Source organism: Cucurbita maxima, unplaced genomic scaffold (assembly GCF_002738345.1).
Source record: "Cucurbita maxima cultivar Rimu unplaced genomic scaffold, Cmax_1.0 Cma_Scf00017, whole genome shotgun sequence".
Taxonomy (NCBI): domain Eukaryota; kingdom Viridiplantae; phylum Streptophyta; class Magnoliopsida; order Cucurbitales; family Cucurbitaceae; genus Cucurbita; species Cucurbita maxima.
The window spans coordinates 2,990,682-3,005,366 of NW_019272033.1; the positions used below are offsets into that span (position 1 = coordinate 2,990,682).

Genomic DNA, 14,685 nt, shown 5'->3' on the forward strand with positions numbered 1-14,685 from the left:
TGAAAATAATTATTACTATTGACTGCTTAATAAATTCAAAAGCTTCTAGAACACATTTTGTGGATAAAAATTAAATAATTAATTATCTAAAATTATTTAAAATAATTAAGAGGAGAGAGAAAATTGAAGTAAAAAAAAAATGAATGAATGAAAATTGTATGAAAAATGCAATTAGAAATTTTCGTATTCATTAACTGACTAACGTAATGTTTATTTAAAAAATATTAATAACTTCAAGATAAACATTTAAGTTAGAAAATGCAGATATAACAAAGAATATAATTTGAATGGATCAACGTTACACCAAAGTAAATAATAACTAGTGATGTATTGATATAGTTTCAACATAAGCAAATCAGTATATATCTCGTGGGTTCCTTGATATAAGAAAAGATCTAAGTCGTTTTGTGTTCGGGAGAATGCATTTAGGCAGTATTGGACATAATATAGTATCAAAAACTCAACAACGAAACAACCATCCACAAGGCATTATTGTTACAAAATCATCCTCGCTCATGTCTATGGGTTATGCATAGTAATTTTGGGCTTCTTTCACTCAAGTTTGAACGATTTTCACGAAAAATTCTAATGAGCTTATCTTATTATCTAGACAATTTAGAAAGTCAATACAATGTTGATGCTTACACGGTTCTGTAACTATTAAATCTTTTTGACTACGATGATGTAATGGGCGAATGGAAATGACATGAATAGGATAGACTCTAGGAACTTGATAAAGGGTACATTCTTTAGTTTGAGAGAGAGTTAGAATAATAAGCAAGGTTGCACCAAAGAAGGAGACAATAGCCCATCGCGTATTACAATAGCTATGTTTAAGTGAAGCTCGTGCCTTGTTTCATCGTCTATCACAATGCTTATGCAAAGCTTTGCTGATATTGTTGAACTCGCCATCACATGGTTGTTCAACAAATTTGCAGAGATTGTTAAACAAGTTTGAAACTTCTTTATCACTATCTCCAATCTTGTTGATTATGATTCCAGCTTTCACAAGTAAATTAAAATATTTCTCCTTTCTTATCAAATCATCCATGAATGCGATATATTGGATACGCTTGCTTTCATTTTCCAAGGGAAAATGCTCAAATGCTATTAGATTTTGCATGGTGTGTTCGAAGAAATCATCAACGGTTAAAAGGTGGGATTGTGGGATTGTGAAAATCCCATTTTGGAAGCTTAGGTTCATTGCACATTCAGCATTTTCTGCTTTCTTAATGGTGACACCAGCCTCGTGAAGCTCAGTTATCGATGGAGGAGTTATCGGGCTATTATTATTATTGTTCTCTAGAGATGTCTTAGAGACAACGAAGTAGAAGCTTAACAAATCAAAGAAGTACTTTGGTTTTATCGACGATAGATCAGAAAGAGAATAATTGTCAACAAGTTCGAGTTTAAAAAACATATAGGTTAAGTATACAAAGGAGATGGAGATGGTATTTAGTATAAGGTAGAACAAACGTTCAAGAAGGAAGAAAGGGACTCGATTTTCCAACATAATCAAATCAGTAAATAGCTCGATAAATCTTTGGTGGAAGGTAAGATCTAAATTGTTTGGAGTTTGGAAGCATGTATTTGGGCAGTGTCGGTTATGATGTTGTATCAAAAACTCTACTAGGAAACGACCATCCACAATCATCATGTTACCAAATTCCTTATCATTCATGTTTATGTGCTATGCATACCAATTTCGAACTTCTTTCATCCAAGTTTGAGTATTTTTCTTAAGCAACTCCAATGAATCTCTCTCGTTACCTAGACGGCTTAGAAAGTTCGAACAACGTCGAAGCTTATATGGCTCAGTGGCTAACAAATCCTTTCGATGATGGTGAAATGGACCTATAGAAATGACTTGAGGGGTATAGACTCTATGATTCATACTACGTAACAGTTTAAGAACTCAAAAGATGCTACATTCTACAATAACATTACGACGAGGTTGTTCACCTTCTTCACCTTCACTAATTCCTGGCATATTGTATGGTTTGTCATTTGCCTGATCAACATCAGTCTGACTATTTTCTAACCATTTAAGACCCACTTTTAATTTTCATCTACTTTCCTGGTTCTCCTTCATCCCACAATTGTTCCTCAGCTAGACTTGTCTTCTTCGTACTAATGTTTTTAATTTTATTGGTTTTGAAGACATTATACACAGCACGTTTTAAATCTACCAAAACTAAGTGCATTTAAACTCTGGAATCCTAACACAAACCAGTGGACAATTTTGTCGGTATCTCATAAATGTCGTCTTTGTACTACCTACGTACCCAAACATCTCTCACTCTCCATTATTTTGTATGGTGTTAAGTTTAGGTATAAGAAATTACTATCAGTTAGATTATTTTATTGATCAAATATCTCAAAATAAGAATATTTGTTTGAGGTTCGAATCACACTACAAATAAGATCGATCATGTTTAACTTGAATGATTCTAAACATGCCATTTGAGCTACATAGAATTGTAAAAAAATTTAATCATTGACTAAATAAAGCACAAATGTTGTTTTTACTGCATTTTCTAAGTTTTTCTTACAAATGAGTTTATATACCCTCGAAATGAAACTCTTAACATTTCCGGAATCGTTTCAAGAGTTTGTAACATTCATACTTTATGATCATAATTAGTTGCGATATAGATGTAACCTAAAAATAAATAAAAATGTCTTATCTTAACCATATTGAATGTCATTAAATTATATGTATATAATTTTATTTCAGGGACTCCTACCATTCTATTTTGCTTCTTCTATGGAAAACAATGTGAAGGAAGATATATATATATATATAAAAATATAATAAATACAAATTATAAATGATTAGTAAAGGTAGGGTAACAGATACAAATATAACATATTTTTTATTTTTAAAAAGAACATTGGTAAATACAAGGATAACATTTACAAGGTAAAGGAGTAATCGAGCAAAATTAAAAAATAAAATACATGGATAGAGTTGACTATTTCTGAAATGTAGATATACCAGTAAATATAGTTTGAAGGAAGGCCAGAATAATAACAGAGATAGCACCAAAAGCAGCGACACAAGCCCATGGTGTATAAAAATAATCACGTTTGAGTATAGCTTTTGCGTTGTTCCAACGTCTATTGCAGTGCTCATTTAAGCCAGCACTGATATAGTTGAAGTGGGTATCATATGGGACTGTGGCAAATTTACAGAGATCGTTAAACAGTTTTGAAACTTCTTTAGCACTGCCTCCAATATCGTTGATTATAATTCCGGCATTCTCAAGTAAATTCACGTCTTCCTCTGTGCTTATCAAATAATCCATGAATGTGATATATTGGGTACACTTGCTCTCCTTTGCTAAGGAAATTTGCTCAAATGCTATCAAGTTTCGAATCATGGTTTCAAAGTTATCATCGATATGTAAAGGTGGAATTTTGAAAACTCCATTTTTAAAGCTAAGGTCCATCACAAATTTGGCATCTTCTGCTTTCTTGATGATGATACCGGCCTGGCAGAGCTTAGTTATTGATGGAGGAATAGGAAAATCGGTTTCATCAATGTTGATCACAGAAGACTCCTTGGGAACAACAAAGTACAAGCTTAAGAAATCGACGAAGTGATTCGATGTTCTCGGCAAAGGAGTAGAAAGTTCATATGGATGTATCAATCCATGTTGCAAAAACACGTATGCAAGATGTATAATGGAGAGGGAGGTATCATCTTCTAGTATAAGTTTAAACATACGTTCAAGAACAGAGAAAGGGATTTGATTTTCTAACTTAATCAAATCAAGATCTATATCAGGGATTCTTTTGTAGAATGAATAATCTACGTTGCTTGAAAGGGTAGGAAAGACATTTGGTTTGTATTGGCCATAATATAGTATCAAAAACTCCACTATAAAACCACCATCCACGATCATCATTTCAATAAAATCCTTGTCATTCATGTTGATGGGTTCAGCATAGCAATTTCGATATTCTTCCACATAACTTTGAGTATTTCTCACAAGGACCTCTAATGGATTCCTCGGGTTATTCAAGCATTCCATCTTATTACTCAGACGAATTAGAAAGTTATTAAGGCCTTGAACTTTATAGTGTTCTGTGGTTATCAAATCTGGACTACGATGGTAAAATGGACCGATGGAAATGACTTGAGGGATATAGGCTTTATTATTCATCTCGCGTAGCAGTTTGGGAACTCGATAGATGTTAGGTTCTCTATTAACAGGAGGTCGTCGTTTCAGTCTATCTCTTATAGACATCATAACATTTCCACAAATTTGTTCAACTTCATGAATTTCTACCATATTGTAAGGTATGTCGTTTGAACTGAAAAATATCAACGTTTCCAAATGAGCTTGAACGAGCAGAAGAAACTAATTTATAAATAAGTAATAAAAAATAAAAATAAAAAAAAGGAGAGAAAGGAAGAAGTACCCTGGCTGCAAATTGATGGAAGAAGGTGCTGGTAGCAAATGAAAATGAGTGAATGAATGGCTAAGCCAAGTTAACCAAAGTATATATCAACTAGTGATGGGCGGGTAGGGCTAACATTATCACGTGGAGAGTCAACATCGGTCAATTAAAACGACAATAAGACAACAGGTCCTCTACTGATAACCATTTAAGACCCACTCCTAACTTCCATCTACTTTCTTTCGAACTTGTGGTTCTCCTTCATCCCATAATTGTGTAATGTTCATTACACACTTAACTTCAAGTAGATTTGTCTTCTTCCTACTAATGTTTTTAATTTTATTGGTTTTTGACGACAATGTTGAATTTTATTTTTCCAAAATTAAAATTGAAAAGGACAATTTATTTAAGTTGGGTTGGTATCTCATAAATCTCTTCTTACTATTACGTTCATACCCAAACATCTCTCACTCTCGTCTCATGATATCTTTAATTTTATTAGTCACCAAGACTCTATTAAAACTCCGTTAAGAAATTCTCTTCGTTTATATTTACAGTTTCTTCATAACAATTTTGGGTTTCTTTCGTAGTTTTTACGAGGAACTTTGATAAGGAATCAAATCCAACAGAAAGTTTCGATACCAAATGATAAGAAATCACTACAAGGGAATAAAGATTTGGATTAATTTGTTGATCAAATAAATTAAGGCAAGAACACTTGTTTGAGATTCGAATCACTACAAAAGTAAGATTGATCGTGTCAAACTTGAATAATTTTGAACATAAAATCTAAACTACATAAAATTATAAAGAAATTTAGTCATTGACTAAAAAAAACACAAATGCTCTTTCTACTGCATTTTCTAAGTTTCCCTTACAAATATAACGTACATGACTTTATTATTGCCTCAAAATGAAATTCTTGATTTTCCACGAAGCATTTCATGAGTATTTAACATTCATACTTTATAACTATAATTAGTCACGATGTAAATGTAACTTAAAAACAAATAAAAAGTCTTAAAACTTTAAAACACCATAAATCTAATTTTTAATTATACATCATAAATTTGTAACCATATAAGATTAAATGAAATCCGGCTTGAAGTATCTTAAATCTTTTGTTGTTATAAATGAAGTTTGATTCTTCTTAATACGCCGCCATTAATATTGCTTGATTGAAATACATATATACCTTAAAAAGTTAATATAAATTATTTCCAAGTTTGAAAACAATTCTCTTTGAATGCATCTAGTTAATATTGTCTATTTTAGATCGTTATATAATCATCGACAACCTCTTGATTTTAAAATGCATCTTACTTGCGACAATACGTAACAGGTCAAAATGAATAATATCGACTAGCAATGGACTTGGGTTGTAATAAATAGTATTAGAGTCCGACACCGAGCAGTAGATTATGAGGTCTGGCCCAGTTAGAGAGACATTCCTTATAAAAGTGTGGAAACTTCTCCCTAGTAAATACGTTTTAAAACTAGATAGTCATTTGATTACAAAGTTACCACAAAATTGTTCAATCTCACTAATTTATGTTATATTGTAAGGTATGTCGTTTGCTTGATAAACACGGGTATGACTATTTTTCAATTTGGACCGATAAGCCCACACTTTTAAATTTCCTCGAATAAAGATGGTTTGTGGAAACTTTTTCAATTAAATTATTAATAGTTTTCATCTAAAATTAAAAAGTACATAAATGATCCTCGTTCATACCAAACATCTCTCATTCTCCATTATTTTGTCTTACTAATATCTTTAATTTTTATTAAACCTTCGTTAGGAAACGATCTCTAAACGTACCATTTTAAAGAAATCCTCTTAGTTCATATTTATTGATTCTGTATAGAAATTTCGAGTTTCTTTCATTTAAATTTGAGTAGTTTTCACGAGAAACTTCAATAAATAATCAAACACAAGGAAAAGTTAATCACTACAATAGAAAGATTTGGGTTAGGTTGTTGATTAAATATCTCAATGTAAAAACATTTGTTGTGTAAAATTCAAATCACTCCACAAATAAGATCGATCATGTCTTCTTTACAAATATAACATTACTTGTTTTATATAACCTCAAAATAAAATTCTTGACCTTCCATATTTTGTTGCATTGACGAATCTATTATTTCTTAAGTTTAAAAACAATTCTCAATCGAAGAAAAAAAAAAAAATCTCCACATTAAATATGAGAGGTGGGCAAAGTTGAATTGGCACCCATGAGACACCAATTCCTTGCATGGACCCATAGATAAAGACTAGACTGCCCATTTTACGTGTATATGTCAATGTCAAATAATAATGTTTTAATGTGCTCTTTATTGTTTATTAATTCAATATTATCCTTATATTTAAAATTTTTACCATGGATTATTAATTTACCATTTCAAATTAAAACAAGATTTGTGAATAAAAACCATTAGTAACATTTGTGTAAGATATAACAGTGCAAAAATGTCTTATCTTAGCACATATAATAGTGGAAGGAGAATTCACTCCATTCAATATTTGATACGCCATTAAACTATATATAATAAAATAAAAAAAAATTCGTAAAGGCAAGGTAACAATTCATAAATATAATATATTTGTTTATTAAAAAAAAAAATCGGTAAATATAAGGATAACCTTTAACCTGATACGAAGAGAAAGAAAAACATACATATATTATATGGATGGATAGAGTTAGACTATTTAGGAAAGGCAGATATACCACGAAATATAGTTTGAAGGAGGGTCATAATAATGACCAAGATAGCACCCGAAGTAGCAATAGAAGCCCATGGTGTATAAAAATAGTCATGTCTAAGTGTAGCTTTCACTCCATTCCAACGTCTATTGCAGTGCTCATTTTAGCTTTCGCTCTGTTCCAACGTCTATTGCAGTGCTCATTTAAACCAATACTAATTTTGTTGAAGTGGGTACTATGTAGGACTGTGGCAAATTTACAGAGATCGTTAAACAGTTTTGAAATTTCTTTAGCACTGCCTCCAATATCGTTGATTATGATTTCGACATTCTCAAGTAAACTTATGTCTTCCTCGGTGCTTATCAAATAATCCATGAATGTGATATATTGGATACACTTGCTCTCATTTGCTGAGAAAAAAAATGCTCAAATGTTGATCACAGAAGACCCCTTGGAAACAACAAAGTACAAGCTTAAGAAATCAACGAAGTGTTTTGGTGTTCTCGAACAAGGGAGTAGAAAGTTCATATGGATGTATCAATCCATGTTGCAAAAACACGTATGCAAGCTCTATAACGGAGATGGGGGTATCATCTTCTAGTATAAGTTTAAACATACGTTCAAGAACCGAGAAAGGGATTTGATTTTCTAACTTAATCAAATCAAGATCTATATCAGGGATTCTTTTGTAGAATGAATAATCTACATTGCTTGAAATGGTAGGGAAGGGATCCGGTTGGTATCGGCCATAATATAGTATCAAAAACTCCACTATGAAACAACTATCCACAATCATCATTTCAACAAAATTCTCGTCATTCATGCTTATGGGTTCCAAATAGCAATTTCGACCTTCTTCCACCCAATGTCGAGCAATTGTCACAAGAAACTCTAGTGCGTTCATCGGATTATTTATACATCTCATCTTATTATTCAGACGACTTACAAAGTTATTAAGACCTTGAACCTTATATGGCTATGTGGTTATCAAATCTGGACTACGATGGTGAAATGGACCGATGGAAATGACTTGAGGGATATAGGTTTTATTATTCATCTCGCGTAACAGTTAGGGAACTTGATAGATGCTAGGTTCTTCCTTAACCGGAGGAAGTTGTTCCAACTTATTTTTTAGGGACATCACAATATTTCCACAAATTTGGTGAACCTCGTGAATCTCTGCCATATTGTAAAATATGTCGTTTGCTTGATAAAATCCAATGTAATTATTTTCCATTTGAACCGGTAACATCCACGTTTTCAAATCAGCTCGAGCAAAGAGCAATGCATATATACTTTAGAAACTAACCAAATAATGAATATTTTACCACTCAAAAAAACTCATTTATAAATAAGTAATAAAAAATAAAAATAAAAAGGAGGAGAGAAAGGAAGAAGTACCTTGACTGCAAATTGATGGAGGAAGGTTGTGAATATTTGATTAATCCACCACACCTAAATGGTGTGAAAGTTATCTTATTTATAATCAAATGAATGGAAAGATACCTATGATAATAAGGCAAATATTAGATATTTGCCTTATAATAAAATATCAAATATAATATATGGTAAACTATAATTTATTACTAAATATCCTTAATAAAGGTGTTGGTAGCCAATGAAGAACGGGGAAGAAATGAAGCAAAGGATATTTAAACTAGTGATATCATTATTTGTAATTGAAACTAACTAAATAAGCTAGTGATATCACGTGGGAGAGTCAACATATATCAATTGAAACGACAATTAGGCAATGGGTCCTCTATTTCAAATGATTGAACAAGACATTCTTCATATGCATCATACTTGTAGTCCTTCCTCCTCTCCAATCACAATTTATTTAAGCTTGTACGCATCTCATAAATATCTTCTTACCACTAAGAATATCGGGTCACATACACTCTATTAAATTGTAATAAATCACGACTCTCTATAATAGTATGATATTATCCGCTTTGAGCATAAGTTCTCATGACTTTGCTTTGAGCTTCTCAAAATATCTCATGGAGAATATATCCCTAAATTAGTCAATGTGGAATTCTCTCCCAACCATCCTCAACAGTCAAACATAAATAACTATGGGTATGCGTCTTTAATCATGAATTATGCTATAAAACTATTGTGCATTTTAATTTTTTTTGTTGATCAAATTATATGTAAACTCGATAATAGGAAGTAGTTGTTCCATTATTTTTCGATGAATATGACAACATTACCATAAAGTTGTTCCGCCTCTAATTTATTTCTATCATATTGTTAGACATTCGTGGAGTAGGAAGAGAAAGGTATGGGAAGTGGAAGAAATATGAAGACAAGCTTTTGATAACCAAGGTATATTACGATGGGCTTGACATAAATGATCATATTGTAGTGGAAGTGGAAGCAAGAGCTATCGTACTCACCTACCCACGAACATAAACGAACAAAAAGACACAAAGATTTACATTGTTCAAAGAAAAGAAATTCTTCAAAATCTACCGGTAGTAGTCAATCACTATAACCAAAGTGTTTACAATTATATCTCTCATATTATGACACTATCATACTTACAAAATTTCTCTCAATTGTCTCAGACTTGATGAAAGAAGATGTTGGTGGGAAACGAAAATGAGGGAAGAAAGGAAGAGTCTTCTTGGAAGAAAATAAGAACCCAAGCCTATGGTTCTCCTCCCTCTCAAATTAACATAGGATTATTTGAAAAAGTAAAAATTAAAATAAAAAGTAAAAATAAAAATAAAAAATAAAAAATAAAATAAAAATGGGGAGAGGGGTTCTTTATGTTCCCCTCATCTTTTGTGATGTATTTTGAAGTGCAAGAGAAGTAACCACAAACAATTATAATTTTGATGTAAGGTAATAAATTAAAGATTTATAGGAAAAATGTATACTAATTTTAAACCAACACAATCTAGAGATTTATTTATTTTTTTCCTCAAATTCTTGGATTTATTTGTGATTATAATTATTTTTGTTTTTGTTTCACATAGTTATGAAAAAAAATAGATAGAGTTGTCACATAAGTTAAAAATGGTACAAGCTTTGAATATAAATTTAATAGACCCAACTTGAACACAACGGTTAAAATGTTTACTCCCAACGAACTCAGATGTAGTTGAATTCTGAACTCCGAACAGCATCATTAGAATTGGATCCGATTAAGAACTTTTTTTGAATCCAGTAAGTACAGCCACGATGGTCTGTATAAGAGTGAGGGCAAGGAGGAGGATGGCTGCAATGGTGGAAGCACAGAGCCATGGCGTGCTGAAATAGTTGCGCCGCAACGACGTCATCCAACGATGGCGGCGGCGCTTGCAATAATCTTTCATTTTTTGGCAATCAGAATTGTAGGAGTTGAATCCAATGTTGATGTACTTACCGAGGTTGTAGAATAATTGGGTAACATCTTTGATACTACCCAGTTCGTTCTGTATGATCCCTCCCTCAATCAGCAATTTCACGTCTTGGTCTGTCTGGACCAACGACGTCATAAACAAAGCAAAGTTGCTTACCTCGTTCCATATGTTCATGTGAATATGGTGTTGCTCATAAGCTATAATGTTCTTCACACGCTTTTCAAAAGTGTTGTCTATGTTGATTGGCAGCAGTTGTAGACACCCACTTTGGTCATTAAATTTTATGTCAATCCCTGTACTGAAAATAACGCCGCATTCGTGAAGCTCGGTGGCACTCGGTGGCCAAACTAGGCCTTGGATGATCGTTCTATTGAAAACCATATCAGTTTTACGCATTCTTACTAAATCAACAAAATGATTCACGTTCTCAGCCGAACTTTCGATATCGATAAGAATCAACTCTGAGTTATTGTGTCCTGAGAAATAATCTTGAACAATTTGAATGAAACTCTTATGTTCTAGTAAAGGTTGAGAGGGGGCGAAGAGGTCGTATAACGATTGGAGAAGGAAGAAGGGAAGCTGGTTTTCAAGCAGCATCAGATCAACAAATATTTCATACCAGGATTGCCATAAATACGCCGCGTTTGGGATATCCAACTTTGGGTTCTGCCAACTGATGAGATGCATGACCACGAAACAGGCATCCAAGACCAGAAGTTTCACAAATTCATCCCTGTTCATCTCGATGGATTCTGTGTAACAGCAGCGTACTCTTTGTTCCAAAGTCTGGACTGTTTCTACAATCGTGTTCACGGAGAGGTGGCTGAGATTAAACAAGTGTCGAAGGTACATGGGTTTGAGTAAATTAGCTTTAAGATCTTTTCTATCGGAGTGAAAAGGACCGATAGAGATGACAGTGGGCGTATAAGCTTCTGGGTTGACGCTGCGCAGAGGTTCTGGAACCTTGAAAATGGTATCGTCGGAAAAACAGGATGAAACAGATTGTTGAAGAATACGATTAATGTATACTACTGCAGGATTAGAAGTACCAGGTTCATTTTCTATTGCTGCTCGACTCTTCTCATTTGTGTTGGGACAGCCGCAGGGCTCCATTTTGAACTGAGGAGAAACAACAAGGAAACTAGAAACAAAGAGCAGTGGTAGAAGGGTTCTATGGAGTCTGGTTTGCAATGCCTTCACCAACATATTCATCCCTATTTATACCAATCCACAATTTGTAAGTTGGGATAAAAATATAATTTTCAAATTAATTATAAAATACTATATTAAATTAATTAAAAAGGTTTAAAAATATACTTTGATTATTACTTTATTTTAAAAAATACCCTTGGAACCAATTTAAGAAACATACTCGTGATCATGAAGTAAAATATCGACAAATATAAGCATTGTAAGATAAATATAAGCAGGTAGCGATTGTTGATCATTATTGGGAGTGGGTCCCACATTGGTTAATTCAGTGGAAGATCATAGATTTATAAGTGAATAATATTATCTCCATTAGTATGAGACGTTTTGAGAAAGTTCAAACCAAAGTCATGAGAGTTTGGACTCAAAGTGGACAATATGAGTGTTTTTTGGGTTAGATTGGGTGTAAGAATAATGGTGCTACCCTTTATTATAAGGCAAGCAAATATCACCACCGCAGACATTTTCTTTTCCAAATCCTTTATCATCTTCTTCCTTTCAACGCTCTAATCCATATCATCATCTGATCAAACTTTCTTCCTCCAATTATCTTCTTTGGAAAAGCCAACTGCTGGCCTATGTTGATGGAACTATGGTTCCACCAACTCTCTTTGAACCAGAAACTTCCTCAACTCTCAACCCCAAATATTTGGCGTGGTGAGCATTTGATCAACGACTTCTCTATCTTCAGCTCTCCTCTCTCACCAAGGAAGACATTGTTGTCGTCGTTGGTCTCTCCATTGCACGTGATGTTTGGTTTGCGTTGCAAACTACGTTCAGCCATCATTCGAAAGCTCGTGAACTGAGACTCGAGGATGACTTGCAGCTGATGAAACATAGCACCAAACCTGTTGAACCTAATGTTGATTAAACCTACTGTTGATTCCTCTTCTTTAGGCTCTCATCCTAGGATCACACGAGCCAAACCTGGTATATTCAAGACTCGTCATCCAACAAATCTTAGTATTTTTGCCTCATCTGAACTTTTTTCTACTCCTTACATCCACTGAGCCAAAAGTATTTAAATCTGCGACTAAGAATCCTGCTTGGGTTGCTACAATAGATGAAGAAATTCGAGCTTTACAATAAAATGATACTTGGGCTTTGGTTCTTCGCTCTGCCAACACGAACATCGTGGACTCTAAATGGGTGTTTCGTATTAAATATTTATATATATACTTCAAAAAGTATGCAGAAAATATCCACATTTTCTGAAAATCTGCTTGAACAAAGAGCAATGCATATATACTTCAGAAACTAACTGAATATACATAGGAATAGGAATGGTTGGGGTTTCAAATCCAACTTAAAGAAACTAATTTATAAATAAGTAATAAAAAATAAAAATAAAAAAAAGGATAAAAAAGGATAGAAAGGAAGAAGTACCTTGCCTGCAAATTGATGGAAGAAGGTGCTGGTAGCAAATGAAGATGAGTGAATGAATGGCTAACAACGTATATATCAACTAGTGATGGGCGGGTAGGGCTAACATCATCACGTGGAGAGTCAACATAGGTCAATTAAAACGACAATAAGACAATAGGTCCTCTGATAACCAAATATACTATGATGGGGCCTAACATAAATGATCACATGGAAGTATAAATGTTGTAGTGGAAGTGGAAGCAAAAACGAGCGTACTCACATACCCACGAACATAAATGAACAGAGAGACACAAAGATTTACATAGTTCAAAGAAAGAAATTTTTCTACGAGTGGTAGTCAATCACTCTCCCACGTAGTTGATATATACTTTGCTTACCCATTCATTTATTTCAGTTTAAATACCCTTTGCTTCTTTTCTTCCCTCATCTCCATTTGCTACCAACACCTTCTTCCTTTCTCTCCTTTTTTATTTTTTTTAATTACTTATTTATAAATTAGTTTCTTCCTTTCTCATTTCAGTTAAAAAGGAGGATGGGCAATAAATATAAATTTAATAGATGCAAGTTGAACATATGGTTAAACAAAATGATTTGGAATCTTTCCACTTACCGAAAAGTTGTTGAATTCTAAACTCAGAAAAACATCATTTGAATTAGATCCAATTAAGAACATTCTTTGAATCCAGTGAATACTGCCAGGATGGTTTGTATAAGAGTGAGGGCAAGGAGCAGGATGGCTGCAATGGAGGAAGCACAGAGCCATGGCGTGCTGAAATAGTTGCGCCGCAACGACGTCATCCAACGATGGCGGCGATGATTGCAATAATCTTTCATTCTTTTGGCATCAGAATTGTAGTAGTTGATTCCAACGAATATTACTAATGGACACCGAACATAAATGATCATGAGGAAGAATAAACATAGACAATGAAAGGGCAATGAGAAGCTCGGGTCCCCTATTCTTCTATTCCATCAACTTTCTTTCAAACTTGAAATGACAAAACAGGAGAGACTGTTGAATGGGCTGGGCCGAAGTTGGAAACAGAGAAGAGAGACTGTTGAATGGGCTGGGCCGAATTTGGAAACAGAGAAGAGAGACTGTTGAATGGGCTGGGCCGAAGTTGGAAACAGAGAAGAGAGACTGTTGAATGGGCTGGGCCGAATTTGGAAACAGAGAAGAGAGACTGTTGAATGGGCTGGGCCGAATTTGGAAACAGAGAAGAGAGACTGTTGAATGGGCTGGGCCGAATAATGGGCCATGAAGAGTTGTATTGGGCTGGTCTGTTTTAACACCTCTGAAGAGTACGAAACCCTTCTTCCCCACTCCCAAGCCTACACCCAACATCCAATCCTGGTCGTCTGATTCATATCCCATCCAACGACTTAAAACCCTACACGTTCCCTTAACTAATACCTTTGATTTCCCTAATTTCTCATGGCCAGAACGCTTCCACGTTCGCATATTGTGAGCCGTTGGATGAAAAAACATTCAACGGCGTGAATCCCTCTGTCCCCGCTTTCTGAGTTAATTTTCGGAGTGAAGCTTTTATTATGCCCCGCTCTTTCTCCCTCACTATTCTGGAAAATATCTATAAAAAAAAAAAAAAAAAAAAAATTTTATCCGG

General features: G+C 33.9%; 3 protein-coding genes across 3 annotated transcripts; all 3 read right to left on the reverse strand.

Annotated features, from left to right (window-relative positions):
- Nucleotides 1-759: 759 nt before the first annotated feature.
- LOC111491940 (UPF0481 protein At3g47200-like) lies at nt 760-2,034 on the reverse strand. Its single transcript, XM_023141044.1, has one exon. The coding sequence runs from the start codon at nt 1,679-1,681 to the stop codon at nt 857-859; it is 825 nt and encodes a 274-aa protein (XP_022996812.1). The 5' UTR covers nt 1,682-2,034; the 3' UTR covers nt 760-856.
- An 838-nt stretch (nt 2,035-2,872) lies between these two features.
- On the reverse strand, nt 2,873-4,471 carry LOC111491943 (putative UPF0481 protein At3g02645). The gene has a single exon (XM_023141048.1). It carries the CDS (start codon nt 4,296-4,298, stop codon nt 2,976-2,978), a length of 1,323 nt encoding a protein of 440 aa, XP_022996816.1. The 5' UTR covers nt 4,299-4,471; the 3' UTR covers nt 2,873-2,975.
- A 5,699-nt stretch (nt 4,472-10,170) lies between these two features.
- LOC111491939 (UPF0481 protein At3g47200-like) lies at nt 10,171-11,674 on the reverse strand. Its single transcript, XM_023141043.1, has one exon. The coding sequence runs from the start codon at nt 11,669-11,671 to the stop codon at nt 10,268-10,270; it is 1,404 nt and encodes a 467-aa protein (XP_022996811.1). The 5' UTR covers nt 11,672-11,674; the 3' UTR covers nt 10,171-10,267.
- Nucleotides 11,675-14,685: the final 3,011 nt, after the last annotated feature.